The sequence below is a fragment of the Macaca mulatta genome, chromosome 9 (genome assembly GCF_049350105.2).
Source record: "Macaca mulatta isolate MMU2019108-1 chromosome 9, T2T-MMU8v2.0, whole genome shotgun sequence".
In the NCBI taxonomy this organism is placed as follows: Eukaryota; Metazoa; Chordata; class Mammalia; order Primates; family Cercopithecidae; genus Macaca; species Macaca mulatta.
Window position 1 is genome coordinate 88,120,823 of NC_133414.1, and position 21,314 is coordinate 88,142,136.

A 21,314-nucleotide genomic window follows, 5' to 3' on the forward strand; every position below is an offset into this window, starting at 1 on the left:
TAAATTAGGTCTTAAACAATGAGTAGCATGAAAAAGAAAGAGAAATTAGAAGGGATTTCACTGAGTTATCATTACATTTACTTTGTATAATTATTCTTTTTGCAAATTACTAGTTTATCAGTTTTTCTGATTTTATTTTTATGAAGACATATGTACCTTATCCAATAGAACTTTGTCAAATAATCCATAAATACACAAAGTATAAGTGATTAACAATGCTTTTAATGCCAAAAGACAGCTTATTTTCCTAATCCAAAGATCGCTTTATACAATTATTCTTTTTGCAAACTATGAGTTGGTTATATTAACACTTGAATAATCTTGACAAGAAGTTGCTTTAAGCAGTTAAAGATCCAGATGCTGATCAGCATGCATTAAGTGATTCTGCTTAATTGGTTCCATCTAGATAAATTACTTACCTCAGTTCCTATCACAATTTCTTCCCTGGCAGAGAAGAACATAAACTCGTATAGCTTGTAGTGTTGAAATAAGCTGAAATATAAAATAAATGTGCACTCTGATACGTTGATTTCAGGAAAAAAAAACCCCACAATATGTAAAGACATTTATTAAAGGAAACTTCATATTGACTAAGCTAATGCTATCAAACACCAAAATAGAGTTAGTACCCTCCTTTATTCCAAAAGAAATAGTCTGGAAATGCTAAGAAATTAAGAGTTTTAGTTTTTAAGGAGATGACAATATAACACAATACCTAGAATAATATCAGTAAATCCATCTGTAATGAGTGGGTAAGTTAGAAATAAGGGAGAAATTGGATGGCATCTTGACTTTTCCTAGCTTAAAAGCAAATAATGCACCATTCCTAAATAACATGAAACTTCACATTATTTGCTATGTTTTGCTGCAAACAGGAGTCATTTTCCTCTGGAAAAATGGCACTGAATTATATAATCTACCTCTATATCAATTACTTCTCACATTCTCAAACTGTTTCAATGTTAAATTAATCTCTGATAATACCTGAAAAATGAGGGCGCATGAATTAAAATCCATTTAGAAAATGTCTGAGTTTTCTGCAGAATATTCGGTCACACGTGAAAGGGAAACATTAATTTAAGAAAGATAATTCCTTCATGCTTGTAATCCCAGCACTTTGGGAGGCCAAGGTGGGCAGATCACAAGGTTAGGAGATTGAGACCATCCTGGCCAACACGGTGAAAACCCACCTCTACTAAAAATACAAAAAATCAGCCGGGCGTGGTGGCAGGCGCCTGTAGTCCCAGCTACTTGGGAGGCTGAGGTGGGAGAGTGGCCTGAACCCAGGAGGCAGAGCTTGCAGTGAGCCAAGATCGTGCCACTACACTCCAGCCTGGGCAACAGAAAAAAAAAAGATCATTTCTTCAGTTCTTACCCTAAAGACTAGGTGGTCAGCATACAAAACCCTATAAAGAACCAAAGGATAGGAGGTCCTTAAAATAAGAATTCTAGTAAGTTTAAGGAACAATGCATTATTAAGAGTTAAAAATTTACTGAAGGGCTGACTTCTAATATCCTGTTTGTGATAATATTTGAATTTTTCTAGTTCTCTTCCTGCTGGTTGAGAAAATTAATAGACTCATAATACAGCAAAATGCCCAAGAACAAAAAATTGTCTTAGTGGTTTCTCTCTCACTCTGGTGCCTTTTGCTATTTAAGGAAATTGATTTTAATATAACTGAGAAATTAACATTTGCAAAATGTAGCTACAGAGCATGTATAATAATGGCTTCTCCTGGATGTTGTAATGGATCAAAGTTTCAATTCATTTGAAATCAATGAAGAAATCCTCAGGCAGCTGAGTCTCTCTGAGTTATATTAGCAGTTGATCTCACTAGTAACACAATCCATTAAAAAGTGATGGGTGTGCAGACTCTGTCATGGTATTTTTTGGGGAAAAAAACCTCTTGTACATTCAAATTACTCATCAATATTCAGAAAAGTAACTTAGCTTTTGACATTACTTTGATTTGTTGGCTAGAAAAATACATCAAGATTAGTGAAGTCTGATAATTCAATGACACAAAATAAATTCAAACTCTCCCTAACTTACACTGGTTATCTAGAGAAAGCCTTAAGGTCAAAAATATTACACTGGCAACAACCGATTTTAAGTAGAAAAATTAAAGACTATAGAGTATTTTGGAAACAGCTTGGCTTCCTCTCAGTGAACCAGCATAAAATTTCCCTTTCTCTATCTTGTGTCACACAAAGAATTTAGTTCATAGATCTTCCTTCCTGAAATTTCATAATCTTTCAGGCTTATTCTTTTCACTGCATATAGGAATTAGGTTGTCCCATGCCAAGAGGGAAATTCACTTCTTAACACTGAAAATAAAATGCGTGATTTGGATGTGGTGGTCAAAGGTGCAGACTTGGGGGCAAGTCCAGGACTTGTCCAGATTTACCAGGAGCGATTAGGTAGTGCTGTATGGGAACAAAGTGACACTTCAACTGCGATAATGCATTTTCTTCCTCTTCTGACTGACTCAACCTCCTAGATTATTTTGTCAAACATTTAGTCTTAGTTCTAAATTGAAGAGAGATGAAGTGAAAATAATTCAAGATGTCTGGCTCGATGCCTGGAAGTGCAATACCCTGTGGTTTACAGAGCGGCAGGGTTGATTTTCTTATTTTGGGTACCTGCCTCTTATATTGAGTGTACACCTGAGATTACTATCGCCTAATTCCCATAAATAGGTAGAATCCACAATGACAGACGTGTACTTGGGCCATATATATGTAAATGATGTTTTATACTAAAAAGCTGCAGAAGTATTTATATTTGTATACATTATACAATACATTGTACAAATGTAAAACTAGATTTGTACAGCTAGATTTGCCAGTACTTACAGTCATGTAGGGGAGGAAATTTTGTATTAGTTTTTTTCAAATCACAGACACATGACAGAGTGTGTTAAGGGCATCAGATGAAATTTCAATTTTATTGTCAGTTAAGTTTCATGTGCTATAGGTCATGTTCTAAAAACTGCTCTACCTCAATTGACTAGGGCTTTTAGTGGTTGGGTAAACTTAGTATCGGGTTAAATTCAAACACTTATACTTTTGATAACTGGGTTGCCTTCATATTTATAACATTGCTTTGTAGTAATCAAAATGAAAAATATTATATGATTTCGTTGTTATTAAACTGTTTTTTTCCTTCAACTTTTCACTTTGAGGGTACATGTGCAGGATGTGTAGGTTTAAATGGGTGCCATGGTGGTTTGCTGCAGAGATCAACCTATCACTTAGGTATTAAGCCCAGCATCTATTAGTTATTCTTCTTGATGCTGCCCCTCCTCCCAGTCCCCCCTAAACTCTCATTTGTGGACTTTTGAGGGATTCTCAACAGGTGTTGTAGAAAAGCATATTTTCTTTTACACAACTTCAGAATCAATTCCAGACATCCTACTAACTGATATTTTGTAGTTCTGTAATAGGGATATTTAAATTGCATAACTTCTTTGAAATAACAATATGAAGACTTAACAGCATCAACAATTGTTGTGATTTACTTTGACTAATTTCTTAAATACTACTTTTCGTTTTATTTTTAGTGAAGTAATAATATTAGGGATTTATAATATGCGAAATTACCCTGGTTAGGATCTAAAGGTGACATCCTCTCTTAACTTAATTGTTTTCTGAAGGACAATGTCAAGAAATATGTCAATGAACATTTGCCCAGAGAGACAAGATGAAGGGGAAAAGAGCTGCCATCCTTTACCTTCTAGAAGGGGTCATTATGGCATGGGTTTTGTTGCCCTGGTTAACTATCAGTCCCTGTGCCCATTAGAAACTTCCTGGGCTAGCTCAGTTTTAAAAATGTGTTCTGCAAGAGAAACTGGGATTGTTCAAATAGAGAAGGAAAAGAAGGATGCTAACACAATGTGCAAAGTAGAATTCCTCTTGCCCAGTGATTCCCAAACCCTGACGGGTAGAAAGACCTTCAGGAATAGGCTCTCCTCCAATTCTGGATTGCCATCATCTCCCCCAACACAAGGACCTTGCCTTACTTTAATTGATATGAAAACTACTTCGGCTTTTACTGAGAGATACCCCTTAGGAGCTATGTTTTAATATTAAGAAACCACATTATATCAAATGCTATTACGTAAAAACCGTATTATATCATATGACATTATTAATTCATGCCAGAAACCAATATATAAACTTTATCATATTAAACACGCTAGTATTTAAAAAGCTTTCTAGATTTCAGCTAGAATCCTTGCCAAGCAAATCATGAGCATGTCTAGGATATCAGTCAGCACTCTTATTTTAGAATTTTAAATTTTAAAGTTGAAAAACACTGGAGTATATAGTATAAGAGAAACAAAAATATTATGCAGAAGCTTTCAGCTTGACAAAAGATTTTAACCTACTCTTGTTGGAATATTTGCAAACTCTAAAAATGTCCCTTTAGAGAGATGCATGACTCTACTGGAGACCTTGTGACAGATTATATAAAAAGACAAATTTCTTAGTTCACCAATGAAGAATCACTGTAATAAAAATACTTTTTCTTCCATCATTTTCTAAGCAGTAAGAAAGACTTAATGAGTTTAATTGGTCAATATTACAAGATATTTCAGGGGATGTAATAAATTTGAGGAAGTATATTCATAAATCTCTTCAATTTCTAATACAAAGCATTCAAAATAACTATTTAAATAGCAATGAATGTGGCTCTTCAAAATGTAGAATCAGGTAGTTGGAAAGATCAACTACCTAAAATATAGAGTCTATTGTAATTGCATCTGATTAATCTGAATCATCCTATTAATAAATATTAATTAGAGATGCAAAGAAAACGGAAATCTTAATTTATTTTAATTCTAGATGAAATTATATTTATCAAACGCAAACCTTTTTTTCTGGGAATGCAAAGTTAGCCAAACTATTCACTGTTCTGACTTTTAGTTATTAGATGAAAGATTTGAACATCTAATTTAAAGAAGATTTAATTACCTAATTATTGGTTGGGCTAATTACAGCATAAATTCTGTAAATATCTGAATTTGCCAAAAACTGAATTACTTTTTACTTAACAGACATTTTCCAGAAGATGTGAAATGAAAAATAAATGTTACTGAAAATAATCCATACCTGATTTTTAAGTAATCAATGATAGCATTGGCTTGTTTTACATCAAAGATATTCCAGTCCTCACTTTTTTGTGAATGTGTTGGTCCTATTTCAGCCATAACTTCTCCAAGCCATTTTATGCTGTCCTCTAAGGACACATGTAGTGCTGAAATAAAATCCAGAGAGATCTTAAGTATTATTTTGATGGATGTTTTCAGAATAAGATAATCTAAGATGTTTTTAATGTGCCAAAATTTACTTTGTTAAGTATTTGTGAGGATAAATGGTAAAACTCTTGTTTCTTCTTAATACATTAATACATTTTATGCAGAAGAATCGCAGCTGGCTGGACACGGTGGCTCAAGTCTGTAATCCCAGCACTTTGGGAGGCCAAGGTAGGTGGATCACTTGAGCCCATGAGTTAGAGTCCAGCCGGGGCAACATGGCGAAATCCTGTCTCTTCAAAAATTCCAAAAATTAGCCAGGCACGGTGGCACATACCTGTGGTCCCAGCTACTTGGGGGGCTGAGGTGGAAGGATGGCTTGAGCCTGGGCGGCAGAGGTTGCAGTGAACTGGGATGGTGCCACAGCACTCCAGCATGGGTGACAGAGTGAGACTCTGTCTCAGGAATAGCAACTGACCCCGCCCCAACATTTGTGAATTACTATAATGCTACACAATTGTCTGTAGAATTTATGATTCTATTTTAGGATAAAAAAAAAGAAAAAAGTTCAAATTGTACTTTAAAATCTTTAAAATGAAAAGGGTTTGTTTTTTCTTTTTTCTACAATCTTAGAATAAAAGCATGAAAACTACAAAAAAAGATGTTTGACAGCTGGTGAGGAATGGAAGACTTAGATGGGAGGTTCAGTTACTAGACAGCAGAACTGAACTTAGAGCTGAAAATGTAAATGAATGGAGTCAATCAACACCGGGCTTTAGCCAATTGTTTCCATGTGTAAATCTGGGTCTGAAGATTTTCAATGGAAGTCAGAAATATGGATTTTTATGTAAAACATCAAGTTTTTTTTTTTTTTCTTTTCCACAGCCACAGACTTATAACTCATGTAAGCTGTTTCTCAAATGTCTGCCCTGTGGTGCTGGTGAGAGCCGGATGAAAATGCACAGAGTGACACAACCTGGCCACCACCACCAGAAGTAAACAGCTCAGTGATTCTCGTCTATTCTCTCACAGCTACACACCAGCGCAAACACACACCCGAAACTGTCTTGTGTGGCATTTGTCCAGTTGAAAAAGAACACCATAGACTTAACTTTTAAAGTGTCTGTAATAAAAACATAAACTTCCATTTTCTTTTCTCATTTGGTTCCGTTATGCTCAGTGTTACTTGTGACAGATAAAATATTATTTACAACCCACACACACACTATCCACCCTTCCCCGGGAAGATGGAGTCAGGTAAGTGGACTGGCCAGATTGTCCTATGTTTGCGGAAAAGCGATGGGTATGTGGACATAAAACCGAGGATGTTGGAGGTGGAGAGTAGAAAGACACTAAAGCCAGGCTGGACTGGCCGCCTGGGGGAGGTGAATGTCAGCGGGGAGCCTGAATGTGGGATCTGCGGGAATTGTGCTGCTCAGTGTGGACCCCACCAACCAAATCCCTGTCTCTCTCTCTGAAGTCATCAGTCAACATTACACTTGTTGTAATGGAGTTGATTTGGAAGGGAGGGGGTGGAGATTAAAAGAAGTTACGAGAACATAGGCTGATTGCTGGACCAGGTATTTCTGGATTAAACAGCTGCTCTTTCCCACTGGGGTGTAAGTGCTCTACCCTAAATACCAAAATTACTAATAAGGTGAAAGGAAAGTAATTTAAAATATTAGGAAGACACTATAAACACAAACTTGTAATTTGTTTAGTATAGCTTCTTTTCTACTTACAGGAATTAGAAAGAAGCATAAAAACTATATACAACAATTAAAATCTGGTTTAATGAATTACAATTGGTTCATTTCCCATTGCCTCCCTCCAGATCATCTTTTATGTATGTCAGATACAGTGAATTATTTCTGGATAACTAGGTTTTCCTATATCATTCTAAGTGGAATTCAATTATTATTGTACATTTCTCTCTCCATGATAAACTTCTTTTGATAATAGTGGAAGTAGCTGCAGAAATGAAAAATCTGTTGGATAAAAGCAATTCATAAATAAATGGAAAATCTGAATCATTTTATTAATAAAATGATATTAATTAGAGATGCAGAAAAAGAGAAATTCTTAGATAATTGATTATAATTCTAGATGAAATTATACTTATCAAACAAAAATACATTTATATGACTATTTCCTTCTGAAAATAGTTGAATCTTTAAAACTGTTTTTCTATGTCTAATGTCTTTCTGTAGATAATTGCTTTAAAAATTAGGGAAGTTATAATTTCATTTATCGAACTGAAATATTTGCTCTTTTAAAAATCACATTTAGTGATGTGATTAAAATATAAAAGATTAAACCACTCAAATAGCAAAAGCTTCTAGAAACAAAATGTATTCTTGAAAATTTAGAGTAATGAAAGAACATACCAGACTTAAAATTAATTGGAAAATGTAGGATGATACCTCATAACTGACCTTTACTGTTAGTAGTTAGGTGACTTGAGTCTCTTTTTATTTATTTATTTATTTTGGGAGACAGGGTCTTGCTGTGTTGCCCAGACTGGAATGCAATGATGCAATCATGGGTCACTGCAGCCTCAGCCTCCTGAGCTCAAGCGATTCTCCCACTTCAGCATCCCAAGTAGCTGAGACCACAGATGTGGGTCACCATACCCGGTTAATTTTTCAGTCTTTTTTTAGATATGGGGTTTCTCCATGTTGCTCAGGCTGGTCTTGGACTCCTGGCCTCAAATGCTTCTCTTGCCTTGGCCTCCTAAAGTGCTGGGATTACAGGCATGAGCCACTACATCTGGCCTCATTTCCTTTCTATGTAAAATGAGAATACTGCAATACCTGTTTTCAAAATTATAGTGCCGTTGTGAGGATTAAAGAAGAAATTCATGGCCGGGCACAGTGGCTAACGCCTGTAATCCTAGCACTTTGGGAGGCCAAAGTGGGCAGATCACCTGAGCTCAGTTCGAGACCAGCCAGGCCAATATGGTGAAACCCCGTCTCTACTAAAAATACAAAAATTAGCTGGGCGTGGTAGCGGGTGCCTGTAATCCCAGCTACTTGGGAGGCTGAGGCAGGAGAATTGCTTGAACCCAGGAGGCAGAGGTTGCAGCGAGCAAAGATCATGCCACTGCACTCCAGCCCGGCCAGGCGACAGAGCTAGATTCTGTCTCAACAAAAAAAAGTTCATATGGAACTCCTGGTACTATTACATGTGTATAGTGCTTTCTAGATTTAGCCCGAAGCCAGCACATTTGATGTAGTATTTAAGAGGATGGGCCCTCACTTGCTAGTGTAGACCCTGTGTGACCTTAAGGAGTCACTGAACCCCTCTGACTCTTACCAATTTCTCTCATAAGGTGGCATGTGAATTAAATAAGACAATATTTTTAAAGCAATCGACACTGTGACTGGCACAAGTTAATCTACATAAATGTTACCTGAATTTGCCGTTCCTATTGAGGGGAAAACCAATTTAGCATCATAAGAACTAAAAAATATTCTACAGTTACTTGCAAACATTCACATCATACAGAGGGGAGTCCATCTAGGCCTATGGACCTGGCTGGAGGCCCAATATCCAGTCTATCCAATACTTTACAGTGGGAACGTCGAATCTTTTAGGTTCCCTGGGCCACACTGGAAGAAGAAGAATCGCCCTGGGCCACACATAAAATGCATTAGCACTAACAATAGCTGATGAGCATAAAAAAAATCACAAGGGAAATCCCGTAATGTTTTAAGACACTTTACGAAGGTGTGTTGGGCCGCACTCAAAGCCGTCCTGGGCCACATGCAGCTTGCGCGCCGTGGGTTGGATAAACTTGCTCTACAGCTTATGTTCGGTCAGGTCCTAGAAAAACCAGACCTCACAATATATACTGTTAAGACGAGTCTCCAAATTCTGTGTCCCATATTTTTTAGCTTGATCTAATTTGATTCCAGATGGGTTGACTGTAGAATGCCTGGTAGATATGCAGCCAAGTTTGAGGCAAGGATCGATCAGAGACTGAGCTAGCATGAAATGGAATTCCCACACTGGACAGAGTACACCCCTGCCAGAGGCCCAGAGTGTGCGCTTTTGGGCTTTTTCTATTATGACGTTGCTGAATGGGAGTGGTGGCTATGTGCTCAGGACTCTATTGCTACCTAGTTGAAGTGTAAACATACTTTACCTTTTTCCTGGGCACATTTGGCTAAAATTACATTCTTTCCTAATGATGACTATAACTTTGTTCAGTTTAAAAGTGTGGAGGGATTTTTTTTTTTTTTTTTTTCTGCCAGAAGGTAAAACTAGATTCCTTGCTTTTTTTCTGGTTAGGTTCTACATATGTACTTTCTTTCTCATGGTTTATGAGGAGCTGGAGGGATCCTGCTCAGGTTTTAGAAATTCATTTTTGCAGTAATATCAACAATATAAAGTTTCATCTAGAAAAAAAATGTTATTGAGTCAGTTATAAGTTACGGGAAAAGGTTAAAAAAGAAATATGTTCTCGGGGGGAGGGGGGAGGGATTGCATTGGGAGTTATACCTGATGTAAATGACGAGTTGATGGGTGCAGCACACCAACATGGCACAAGTATACATATGTAACAAATCTGCACGTTATGCACATGTACCCTACAACTTAAAGTATAATAATAATAAATAAATTAAAAAAAAAGAGAAATATGTTCTCAAATTTGGGATGTGAGGTCCATGAAAATTTTTACTTTCCTTTATTCTATTTCTGGTGTATGAATACTCAGCTCAGAAGTTGCCAAAACTTAGGAATGTCCATGTTACATATTCTCTTTTAAAATTTAATTTTTGCATAAGTGATGTATTCATATTTCAAAAATACAAACGAAGAAATCTTATGAAAAGACTTCCTCCAATATCTGTTGCCCACATGCCCGGTTCTTACTACCATTCACCCCAGGGAATATCTATTATTAGTTTTTTTCTGTATCTTCCAGCATTTCTTTGTGTACACACAAATAAAAATATGGATAGATTCTTGTTTTTGCCTCTTTTATAAATGAAAGCATGTAGTTCTGCACCTTGCTTTACTTAATAACTATATATTGCTTCCCATATAGTACACAGAAAGCTTCTTCATTTTTTCCTTTCTATAGCTTCCTAGTATTCTATTCTAGAGATGGCTAATCATTACTGATAAACTTTTAATTTCAGTGTAGTTTTAAATTTACGGAAAGGTTACAAGAATATCACAGAGTCCTCAGATATTTAGAGGGTGAATGACACTGATACAACTTTAAAATGAAATTAACATATCTTTGGCAAATTGACTATTAAGAAAACTGTAACCTTTGTTAAGTATTACTTGAGGTTTTATAACTCAATGGAGATATGAACTATATATTTGCTATACTCAGGAAAAACCCTTATTTTTCATTAAAGAAATTACAATAAAATCTGTAACTTTTGCTTAAGAACCTCAATTTAGATGGTAAACTGAATTTGTTTTACTTAAAAAAAGAAAAATAATGTACTTACTTTTAAGATTTTGAAGTAACATAGCTAGTAAAGTCATAAATTTTGAATACTGAATAATAGAAAAATCCATTCCTCTAGCCCACAAAAATCCAGATACATAATAATCTAGTAGAATAGCATCCTTTAAACAAGTTTCAAGGTTTTTGAAATTCAAAAATGTTCCCAGTTTTCTGTAAAATAAAAGAAAAATCCACACATTAAGTCAGATTAGATATAGAACCATTTCTTTTCCTAAGTTTTGAAAACAGGTCTTTTTCTTTAATGAAAATTCTATAATGCCCATAATCTGAAAATATTCAGTTACATCAAACTTCATAAAACCAAAATGACATTCAAAAAAGAAATAGAGAGAGACAGAACGAGGAGCGGGGAGCAAACTCTATTTTTGGTCTCCTGCCTCCTCTTCCTCTTTATTTTCTGGTTCTCCTCAGTCTTCCCCCTTCCCTTTCTTTCTTCCTTGTGTATGTATAGCAATTTTACTAGTATTTTTTTCTCTGAAATTCAATGTCTTTTTGCATTTATAAAATTAAGTTTCTTTTATTTCTGAAAATGTTCTGGAACTAAATTGTTAAATATTATGATATATATACATATATATATATACACACACACACATATATATATATACACACTTTTTTTTTTTTTTTTTTTAAGGCAGGGCCTTGCTCCATCGGCCAGGCTGAGTGCAGTTGTGTGATCTTGGCTCACTGCAACTGCTGCCTCTCCAGTCCAAGCGATTCTCCTGCCTCCGCCTCCAGAGTAACTGGAATTACAGGTGCCCACCACTGCGCCCGACTAATTTTTTTGTATTTTTAGTAGAGAGGGGGTTTCACCATGTTGGCAAGGCTGGTCTCGAACTCATGATCTCAAGTGATCTGCCCACCTTAGCCTTTCAAAGTGCTGGGATTACAGGCGTAAACCACTGCACCCAGTTCATTCTGCTATATTTTAAAAAGAATTCCAATTATGTATATTTTAGTCATTTTTTTCTAGAGTTATAATTTTCTCCTCAACCTTAAAAATTTTTCAAGTCTATTTTGTTTTCATTTTGGATACTTTTCTCATTACCGTCTTCTATGTGTCTTAGTGTGTTTTCAGCAGTGTTACTTCTTCTGTGGGTGGCTCTAAATTTCCCCCAAATTCTGCAAGATCTTTCCTTTTCTACTCTTTCTTAAAAACAAGTTTTATAATCTTTCATTTCTTTATCTCTTCCTTGAGCTTTTATATCTCTGTTGTATGCTTTTTGTAATTGCTTCATATGTTTTAAAATTCATGATAAAATAGTTGATTATCTTTTTTGTCTGCTCATGGTTGTATCTTTCTGGTGTGTTTGATTTGCTATTTCTCTTTCCTGTTCCTCTTCTATTTTTTCTTGCAGTGTCCTGGAATGCATATTCTTTGTTTACACCTTATCTTTGGATGAAGTGAGTTTTTGTCCTTGAATACCTACTTTTGGGAAGTACACTGGAGGTGGAGACCTGGCCAAGTTACAAACTAGTAGGCATTTTCTGTATGAAGTAACTTTGTGTCAATTATTCTAGCACTTGTTTTTTTTTTTTTAATTGGTAAGGAAAAAGAAAGAAAAGAACAGATAGGCTCTCTTGATTATCATATAAACAGTCAATTTCCTGTGCTACAGAAAGAATCTGCTCCAAGCCTGCACACCCTGGTCCTGCTATTGCAGATAAGCATTCCTGGAATGGTACTTTAGGGTTTCTCCTCCTGGGAGATTAGCAGATAGATAGGTAGATAGATATAGATATAGATATAGATAGATATAGATATAGATATAGATATATAGATGTTAGCTCATTCTAAGCTCTGTGACTATGAGCATCCTTCCTTATATTTTCTCCTGCACTTCTGGTTGATCTATAATGACAGTAGCCATCATCTTTATATTTTGTGGTTTGGACCATTAGCATTCTCTTGATTTTGACAAAGATGAAGGTGGTATTTCCTTGTTGTTTTTATGTGATTTTGAGAGGGGTAATACGTGTGTGACAACTTTTTACTGCCGTCTTCAAAAATGGAAGTCCTTATTATTCTTAACATCAAAATAAATGATATAATCAGATTAATAAATACAGCAAGATTAAACAAGTTTGGGAACAAATAAAGCTGATGTTGATATGGGTCTATTTCTTCAACATCCATTTCATCTACAGTGGTATCAGGGTAGACCTCAAACCCAAAAGCGAGTTCTGATTATTCTAAGCTAATCACGGTAATTTCACCCCTTGCCTTAATGCCATTTGGTATATGGCATATCTCAATAATAATTATTGTTCTATGATGGGCACGCTCCTAAATTATTCTAAATAATTCATAACAGAGGATGAAGTTTCTTTTTTTCCTGTTGAATAAAAATAAAAAAGAGCAAATAAGTGGCTTTAGTTGCTACTGCCAGTTATCTTGTAACCCTAAGAAAAATGGGTTCTAAGATTAAGCCTCATTTCTCGATGATACTATTTAGACCTTGACTCAATTAACTTTGAAGTTAATCTATCTCTGAATTTCCTGTTATGTCATACATATGTACATATATGTATATATGTGAACATTGTATATTTTTAATTTTTAGGTCAATAAGTTCAGTTTTTTATATTGCATGTCACTATGCACTTTGATACATTTTTTCAGGCATTTGATTCAAATGGCAGATACAGACATCCTGATGATGGTGGTGGCAGGGTTTTAGTCTATTAGCCAGGGAACTTTAATTTGCACTGGACATTACTTGGCAAGGTTTATTTCTCAATGTTTAATGTACAGTATCATTTACTCTTAAGTGAAAGTCAGTATGAAAACTTCCACAATAGTGAAAACTTGTGGTATTGCTATGAGATAAGTAAGTAGGCCAGTGGAATATGTAGAAAGTCCAGAAACAGACTCAATACATGTGGGAGCCTGGTATATGGCAGAGGTATTATTTCAAATCAGTAGAGGAAGTATAAATTCTTCAAAAATGGTGCTGAGAGAATTGGTTATCCAAATGGAAAATAAAATAAAATACCATCCCATACAATACATTAAAATAAAATCCAGGTGGGTTAAAGATTTAAATGGCAATAGCAAAAATTACAAACTTTTAATAAAAAAATATATTACTGACATTTGGATAGGCCAAAATTTCTTAAAAGTGACACCACAAAATACAAACCATAAAGAAAAAGACTAATAAGTTGGTTCTTGTTAAACAAATGAAACACTTCTGGAGAACCAGAGACAATCTAACTACATTGAAAAGACAAGCTGCAGACGGGGAAAAAAATTGTAATGAACATAAAAGGATTAGTATTCAGTAAGGAAGGAGAAGTAGGAAGCCTTCATGCATTCTTAAGTCTTATCAGTAGGAGAGAGGTCTAAATACAGTTAATAATAGATCAGAGGTATGTATTCCCAAATTGGCTTTGATGTCCTCCATTGGTTAAGAATCCAAAGTAAAGAGAAATGATCAATTAAGATCTTTCCAAAACTCCAATTATCTTTTGCAATAAACTCTTAAAATTGGGACTGCTGGATTATATTGGCCATGGTGAGATATGCTGCTAACCCTCCCTCCAGAAAGGCAGTGCCAAATAGGTCTTTCATCAAGACCACACAGAAAAAGTCCACTTCTCTATACTCCAATCTAGTTTGGATTTTGTCCATAATTTACTAATCTAATCTAATAGAAAAGATTACTTTTTTCTTTTTTTTTTGGAGACAGAATCTCACTCTGTCACCCAGGCCAGAGTGCAGTGGCGCGATCTCGGCTCACTGCAAGCTCTGCCTCCCGGGTTCACACCATTCTTTAGCTTCAGCCTCCCGAGTAGCTGGGACTACAGGCACCTGCCACCATGCCCAGCTAATTTTTTTTGTATCTTTAGTAGAGACGGGGTTTCACCATGTTAGCCAGGATGGTCTTGATCTCCTGACCTTGTGATCTGCCTGCCTAGGCCTCCCAAAGTGCTGGGATTACAGGCGTAAGCCACCACGCCTGGCCAAAGATTACAATCTTATGTATTTCTTTGCTTATTTACTAGATTGGATTTCTTTTTAATGTCCTCTATTGGTTACTTTTTCTGATAAGTTTATAAAAGTTTTTTGCATACTTAGGGATATTAACCCTTTAGATTTATGATACAAGTTTTTAAAAGCATTTTATTATGAGCCATTTCTTAAAGCAATTTTCTTGTGATTTTATGATTTTTGTAACACTAATCCTGAAGTATTTGCAATCACTCACTTTCAATTTAAAATAGCATTACTGTAAATAGGGGTCATCTGCTTCAATTCGGTTTTATTTTGGTGAGAAAAGGAAATTCAATTACTTTTTTTCTCATGTGCTTGTCTATTTTTGTTGACAAGTTCTAGAATAACTATTTCAGTCTATTATTATCATATTGGATTTTATTTTAATTTTAAATGACCCGTACTTACTACCAGGCTTCTTATATCACAATTTCTCATTGGCAGTTTTGTTGTTTAAAATTCACAATTTATCTTTCAGCTGGGTTATGAAGTAAATTTTTTAATAAGACCACAGGAATACTGTATTTTCTGAGTTGTTCTAAATATTGCAATGTCTTGTTGCCCCTATAACTAAACATCAGACAAAATTAGTATTTTATTTTGCAATCATACTCTTTTGACTTCCTAAATTTTGGTTACTTGTTGCACCACTGATTTTTGCAGACTAACCTTGCTAGGGAAAAGTCTGAGGCCTGTTATTTTCCTCTTTAGGTGACTTGCTTTAAATTTATCCCACAAAAAGGCAATACATGAAGTTTTATTCTACTAAAATATTAAAATCAAAGCTTTTATGAAGTGTAGATTTTTTTTTCTGATTGACTATATTGAATGTATATTCTAACTTCTTCAAATAATTGCTTTAATCTACACTTTATGTAAGTTTTCTTAAATTTGTCTTTCATGTTACTGACTTGATTTTCAGCAAGGTAAGTTCTACATTGGTTTTACTCTTAGCCTTAGTTTCTTGCCTTAGTTCTAAAAGCTACTTCTCTATATATTTTGCCATGTTTTTTAGTTTTTGGTCTCTTGTTTTGTGAAACTGATGCCCTTTTTAATTATTAGCTTCAACCTAACATTTTCTTCTGTTTCTAGCAGTTAGTTTTCCTTCTAAGTGTACTCATCATCTGCCATCTGCACACTATGTATTTTTAATTAAGTATTTGCTCTGAATATTTGCATATGTTCTTTGCTTTTTATTTTTACTTTTCAATGTTTAGCAGTGTTTGAATGACAGTAACTACTTGCCAAAGAATATTTTGGTGAAATCTCTTTGACCTTCTTCACTTTTGCTGTCCCCGACACTCTCTCCACCACTTTCCCTAATACCATTTGTCTCTTCCCTTTTAACTTGAACCACAGGGCTAAGGATTTATCATTTCCATTCTTTGCTCAGTCATTTCACTCCAAAGATTATGTAGGGAGGCATTTGGAGCAAGATACTGCTACGGTTTGAATGCACAGTTTCCAGTATTTTACTGGCAAATACGTAAACATTTTCTCTGGGAATAAGGGGAGCTGGAACAGGGGAGAGGGGAGAGATGGCTACAGCTGTAACATGAGAGAATGTAGGGAAAGAGAAAGATGATTCACTGTGTTTTAGGAAGTTTGGTATAGTGATGATGGGTGATATACCTATCTATTTTGTCTCACCGAGAATTTGCGTAAAAATATTACATTATTCTTGCATGTTCTGGACAATGGGGTGCATTTTAATTCTTAAATATGACATGCAGGAATAAGCCTCAAGGCAAGAGCTAAATAGCTCATGGAGGCCCAGTTACCGAAAGGTTATTAAAGATGTCTCAGTGTTATTCTTGTGTTTATATAGTTACTTTCATTTTAGTCCTTATTCTTTTTTAAAAAGATTGAGATGGATCTATAAATAAAGTCAAGGTTACATTAAAATATTTATGATGGATAGCAGCTAAGGGATCATGAGAGATGTACCCAGACATTTAACTGTTTACAGTGGATTTCAGAAATATGTTTTAATGATACTTTAATGTTTCATTTGGTTGGCTGCTTTCATGGAGAGCAATTTTTAATTTTAAGAGGTAGGGAAATGTGCTGATTTCTTCTAACTTATTTAAATAGGCTTATAACTTTGTAGACTCTATGATTTTCACATACTTCTGTCACTTGGTGATAGGATATTTTAACTATATTTCTGTCATTTTGTAAAGCATATAACCCCCATTTATAATAATGCTATTTTAAATTGAAAGTGAGTGACAGATTGCAAATATTTCAGGATTACTATTATAAAAATCATGTAAAAAATCTCAAGAAAATTGTTTTACAAAGAAATGGCTCCTAACATAATACTGATGTTATTTATCCAAAGATGATGTCTTAAAATTTGAGGTCACTTCAGGTGATTTCTACATTAATGAGACAGTCTAAAAAGGTCAACCTGCTATTGAACCTGGCTGTTGTTATACCGCTAACTTCTGCAACACCTTCTGTATCATTTACTGTATCCTAGGCCTTACCCCCTAAAGATTAAAAATATGTTCAGAATTTAGATTTTCAACAACAAAGAGAGCCTATAATTTAAAAAAAAATCATCACACAAAGTATGATACATAGCAAAATTTACAACGTGGGAAGAAATAATTCTAAAAAGCACTTATTTGCAATATCTTTTATTTAATATTAATTGTATTTAATATAATATCTTTTACTTGACATTTAATATAAATACATTACGAACTGTATAAAATGTGTGCTATTTGCATTGTGCTATTTTGCCTAGTATCAAATACCTATTGTTTTGCATTGCAATGATCAATAACATTTGGGGTTACCTGGAAAAGTAATACAACATTTTACGTAAAGACATGATCAGTGGTATCATGGATCAATTCTTACATTAAGAATCAGAATTCCTAACAAATCTTAATTTCTATAAAAATGGTAAAAATCATCAGAAGATACTTGCTTAAAAATCTGTGAAATTTTAAATTCACTCATGCTTGTAGAGATGCAGATAGTAAGCGGTATGGCTGATCACAGATCATCAATTTCCAGCAGAGGTTGCCAGCGCTGGAGCTGAGAGTTCGGGAAAAGCCCTGTCAGTATTATTCACCCGTTCTTGATAAACCTTCCCTTCTCGGATTTTTCTTCCAGCCAGGACATTTGTCATATTCCCTTCTCAGTAGCAAGTCATCTTTATGCTATAACATTTGTAAGATTTGTCAGTGATAACCACTGACAGAGCCATTTTCTATTTGTCCGTTATAGTCCACGACACCCTGCTTGTGTCCCAAGGACTGGCCTGCAGAGACTTGATACCAGGATGCTAGTGCATGACATCATCCCCACTCTCCACACATGATGGCCAATTAGGCTTCCATTCTAAATTAGGATCATTTTTTAAATGGGTGATTACTAAAAATACCTTTTAGGATATTATGTTGTTGGATAGATCTGACAAAAGTTCTAAATAGATGATCTACTATAGAAATAAATGGCCTAAAGAGTGAGGTGTACATATATTGGAATTAATGACTATAAATTCCATCGTATTCACATTTTTAAGTAACATGTACTCAATCAGAGTACTTAGTATAGCATTACTTCTGATGAAAATCACAGGTGGATGGCAAATACTCAAGATTTCCAAAAAATAAAGTGTATTGGCCATTATCATTACAGAAAACACAACTTACTTTTCTTACAACGAGGGAGAACATCCTTTAAGTTAATGTGCATACTGACAGTTTTATGAATGAAAGAGAAAACAAGATGGCATATGCTAGAGCTTGCTTTTATCAACAAACCTCTGCTCTTGGTATTAGTAAGTATTAGTAAGCTGGTTTGCAACACATTTTCTTTATAAAGGAGACTGTTGAGTAGTGCAAAAAGTCAGTTATTTGAGAATTTTTGTGTTTCAGAGTCCAGATATATTTCAGCGCATAATATCATAACAAATATTTTGAAGAAATCTGAAATACGTAATCACAATGGTTTACAGATGCAAAACTCGAACTGTTCTACATATGATTGTAATAGTGAAGTGCTTACTCTTGAACTCCATCGATGTCCTCCGTTAACAAATCAGTGATTTGTTCAGCTGAAAGAAAATCTGGAGATAGAATCTTTTCATGCTCCTGGAATTCAGTGTCTCTCTACCAAAACACAATGCGGAGTGAGTTATTGCAATCGTACATTCATATATTAAACCCAATAATATCAAAATTGGTTCTTCTTATGGTCTAGTTGCTGTCAGGACAAACATTTAAAAACAACAACCTTCGAGATGACATTTTTTCTTTTCCATATTATGCAATGGTACCTTTTACCTGAAAAGTCAAATGGCTAACAGTCAATCTGTCTTTGGGGCATATGTACAACTGGGCGATGGTTTCCAATTCAACAAATATTTATTATCTGCACATTCTTCATTGAATCTAGGGCTTATGAGGAGGCAAATATAAACAAGAAAGATGTGCTAACCTCAAGAAGCTTAACATCTAGTGAGAGAAACAAGCCTAGGATGATGTTAAAAGAAGAAAAGAACACAAGTAAGCCATAATAAATGCAGCATTCAGTCTAAAAGAAAGGACAAGTATAGGCAAAAGACAAGCAAACTCCACAGAGAGGAGTTCCAGGAATAGGCTTTGGAGGGTTGGGTGTGGCCAATGAATGCCCCATGTGAATGAACCAGCAACACTAAGGTTATGAAGATAGGATAGTTAGGAATGAGTTCTGTAAATATCAGCAACTCACAATATTACCTAGGTTACATGAGGAGGACTAGTTGGACTTAGGTGGAAGTGGGCATTGGAAAGGTATGGTGGGCGATCTTAAATTTAATGATTCAACGAGTGCTCACAAAGTACAGGACATTGTGAAGGCATCATAGATATTTTAGACCCTGGCTGGTTGAACAATGGTAGTCTGAGAAGTTTGTTTCTGGTAACACAGCTAGTAGCGCTCAGAACCATGAAGGTTCTGAACAGGTAAATGACAAGACAAAACTGTGCTTTAAGGAAGGGTAATCTACTGGAGGGTGAAGGAAAGACAGGAGCAGAGGAAGAGTTAAACAAAGAGGTCATTTAAACAGTGCAGGGATGAAGCATTGCACTGCTCTGATCTCCTTGGCAGTGTGGATGAAAAAGAAAGTGGTGAATGTAGTCATATTATGGGGGCCTAAAAGAGGGGAGAAAGAATGGAGATTCTGAGTTTCTGAAATAGGTGAGTTGGAGAAAATGGTGGTGATACTAATAATACATACGCCACCTTTATGTGCCTTAGACAAAGGTATCCTCTTTGGGTGGAGGAAGTGCTAAAAAGATTTCCCTAAGGCTGACACAGCCCTGTGTCCAAGTGTATTGCCTGTGAATAGAGTGTAGTTTTAGACCCCATTCACCCCTCAGCCAAGTGCTTTTGTTCAGAGCACAACCTGCATAACTGTACATGTCAACTTTTTTTTTTTTTTTTTTGAGACGGAGTCTCGCTCTGTCGCCCAGGCTGGAGTGCAGTGGCCGGATCTCAGCTCACTGCAAGCTCCACCTCCCGGGTTCACGCCATTCTCCTGTCTCAGCCTCCCGAGTAGCTGGGACTACAGGCGCCCGCCACCACGTGTGCCTAATTTTTTTGTATTTTTAGTAGAGACGGGGTTTCACCGCGTTAGCCAGGATGGTCTCGATCTCCTGAACTCGTGATCCGCCCGCCTCAGCCTCCCAAAGCGTTGGGATTATAGGTGTGAGCCACCGCGCTCAGCCAACCCTTTTTATATGCTAGAAATAGAGTGTTGGAAGATGATGCTAATTTTTAAATAGCAAGATGATGAGTTGATTTCAGTGGCTGAGTTTAAGGTGGAATACCAATAGCGAGAAAGAAATGTTTAGAGTTTAGTTAGAAAGGCTGGAGTCATAAAGGTCAAGTTTACAGACGTTGGTTTAGGAGTCAACTGCAACGGTGACAATGGATGAGACTGCTCAAAGCCAGGGCATGTAGAGAAGAGCTGTGAAGGGGAGATGGAAGAAGAGATTGGGAAATAGAGGCAAGACAGCAGCAGCTACACAAAAATAAAAAATTATGAGACTTTGTGGGGAAAGAGGGCAAATGTTTCTCAGTTCAACAAATAGTTATTGAGTGTTCCATGCGACTGAATTCTGATAGATAAGGGCAGCAAAAAAAAAACACAAAAAAACAAAAAAACTGCCTTGCTGTAGTTTACCAGATAACATACCAAATTCTTTTTCTTTTTCAAGAGTGGAAAAATATCAAACCTACCACTTATTGATAATGGTAATTGGCTTAATATTTGTAATTTAATGTTAGGTTATTGTGCTATGTTTTTATCTTTGAAAATCTAATTTAGAAATAAAATATGCTACATTATTAGCCACTTTTTTTGTAAGCTAGGGTGGGTCAATTAATCTAAACTAGGTCATATAATTAGATTATAAACTCATTAAGGAAAAAGTATTTTAGTATGCTGCATCTAGTAGGTACTCAGATACTTACACATTGAATTAAATGCACCCAGTTTTTGTTGAGGATACTGTTTTGATCTATAATATATGGCTATATATTTGTTTAAATGATTTTGGTTATA

The 21,314-nt window shown here is 35.5% G+C and overlaps 1 protein-coding gene and 1 long non-coding RNA gene across 7 annotated transcripts in view; one reads left to right on the top strand and one right to left on the bottom strand.

The window, feature by feature from the left end:
• Window positions 1–6,404, top strand: part of LOC114669983 (uncharacterized) — a 153,101-nt gene extending 146,697 nt beyond the window's left edge. Inside the window, exons 5-6 of one of the 2 annotated variants that reach the window (XR_013397848.1) lie at window positions 5,426–5,489; window positions 6,144–6,404. This is a non-coding gene — a long non-coding RNA (uncharacterized LOC114669983). The remainder of the gene's footprint in view (window positions 1–5,425; window positions 5,490–6,143) is intronic. The other variant, XR_003719375.2, reaches the window with a different exon arrangement.
• CABCOCO1 (ciliary associated calcium binding coiled-coil 1) overlaps window positions 1–21,314 on the bottom strand; it is a 104,685-nt gene that overhangs the window by 76,521 nt on the left and 6,850 nt on the right. For 4 of the 5 annotated variants that reach the window (XM_028853351.2, XM_077945094.1, XM_028853354.2 and 1 more), the window contains 4 exons: window positions 18,773–18,876; window positions 10,730–10,899; window positions 5,116–5,260; window positions 420–492 (listed from right to left, as the gene is read on the bottom strand). In XM_028853351.2, the coding sequence (XP_028709184.1) occupies window positions 420–492; window positions 5,116–5,260; window positions 10,730–10,899; window positions 18,773–18,876 (492 nt within the window). The remainder of the gene's footprint in view (window positions 1–419; window positions 493–5,115; window positions 5,261–10,729; window positions 10,900–18,772; window positions 18,877–21,314) is intronic. The other variant, NM_001194905.1, reaches the window with a different exon arrangement.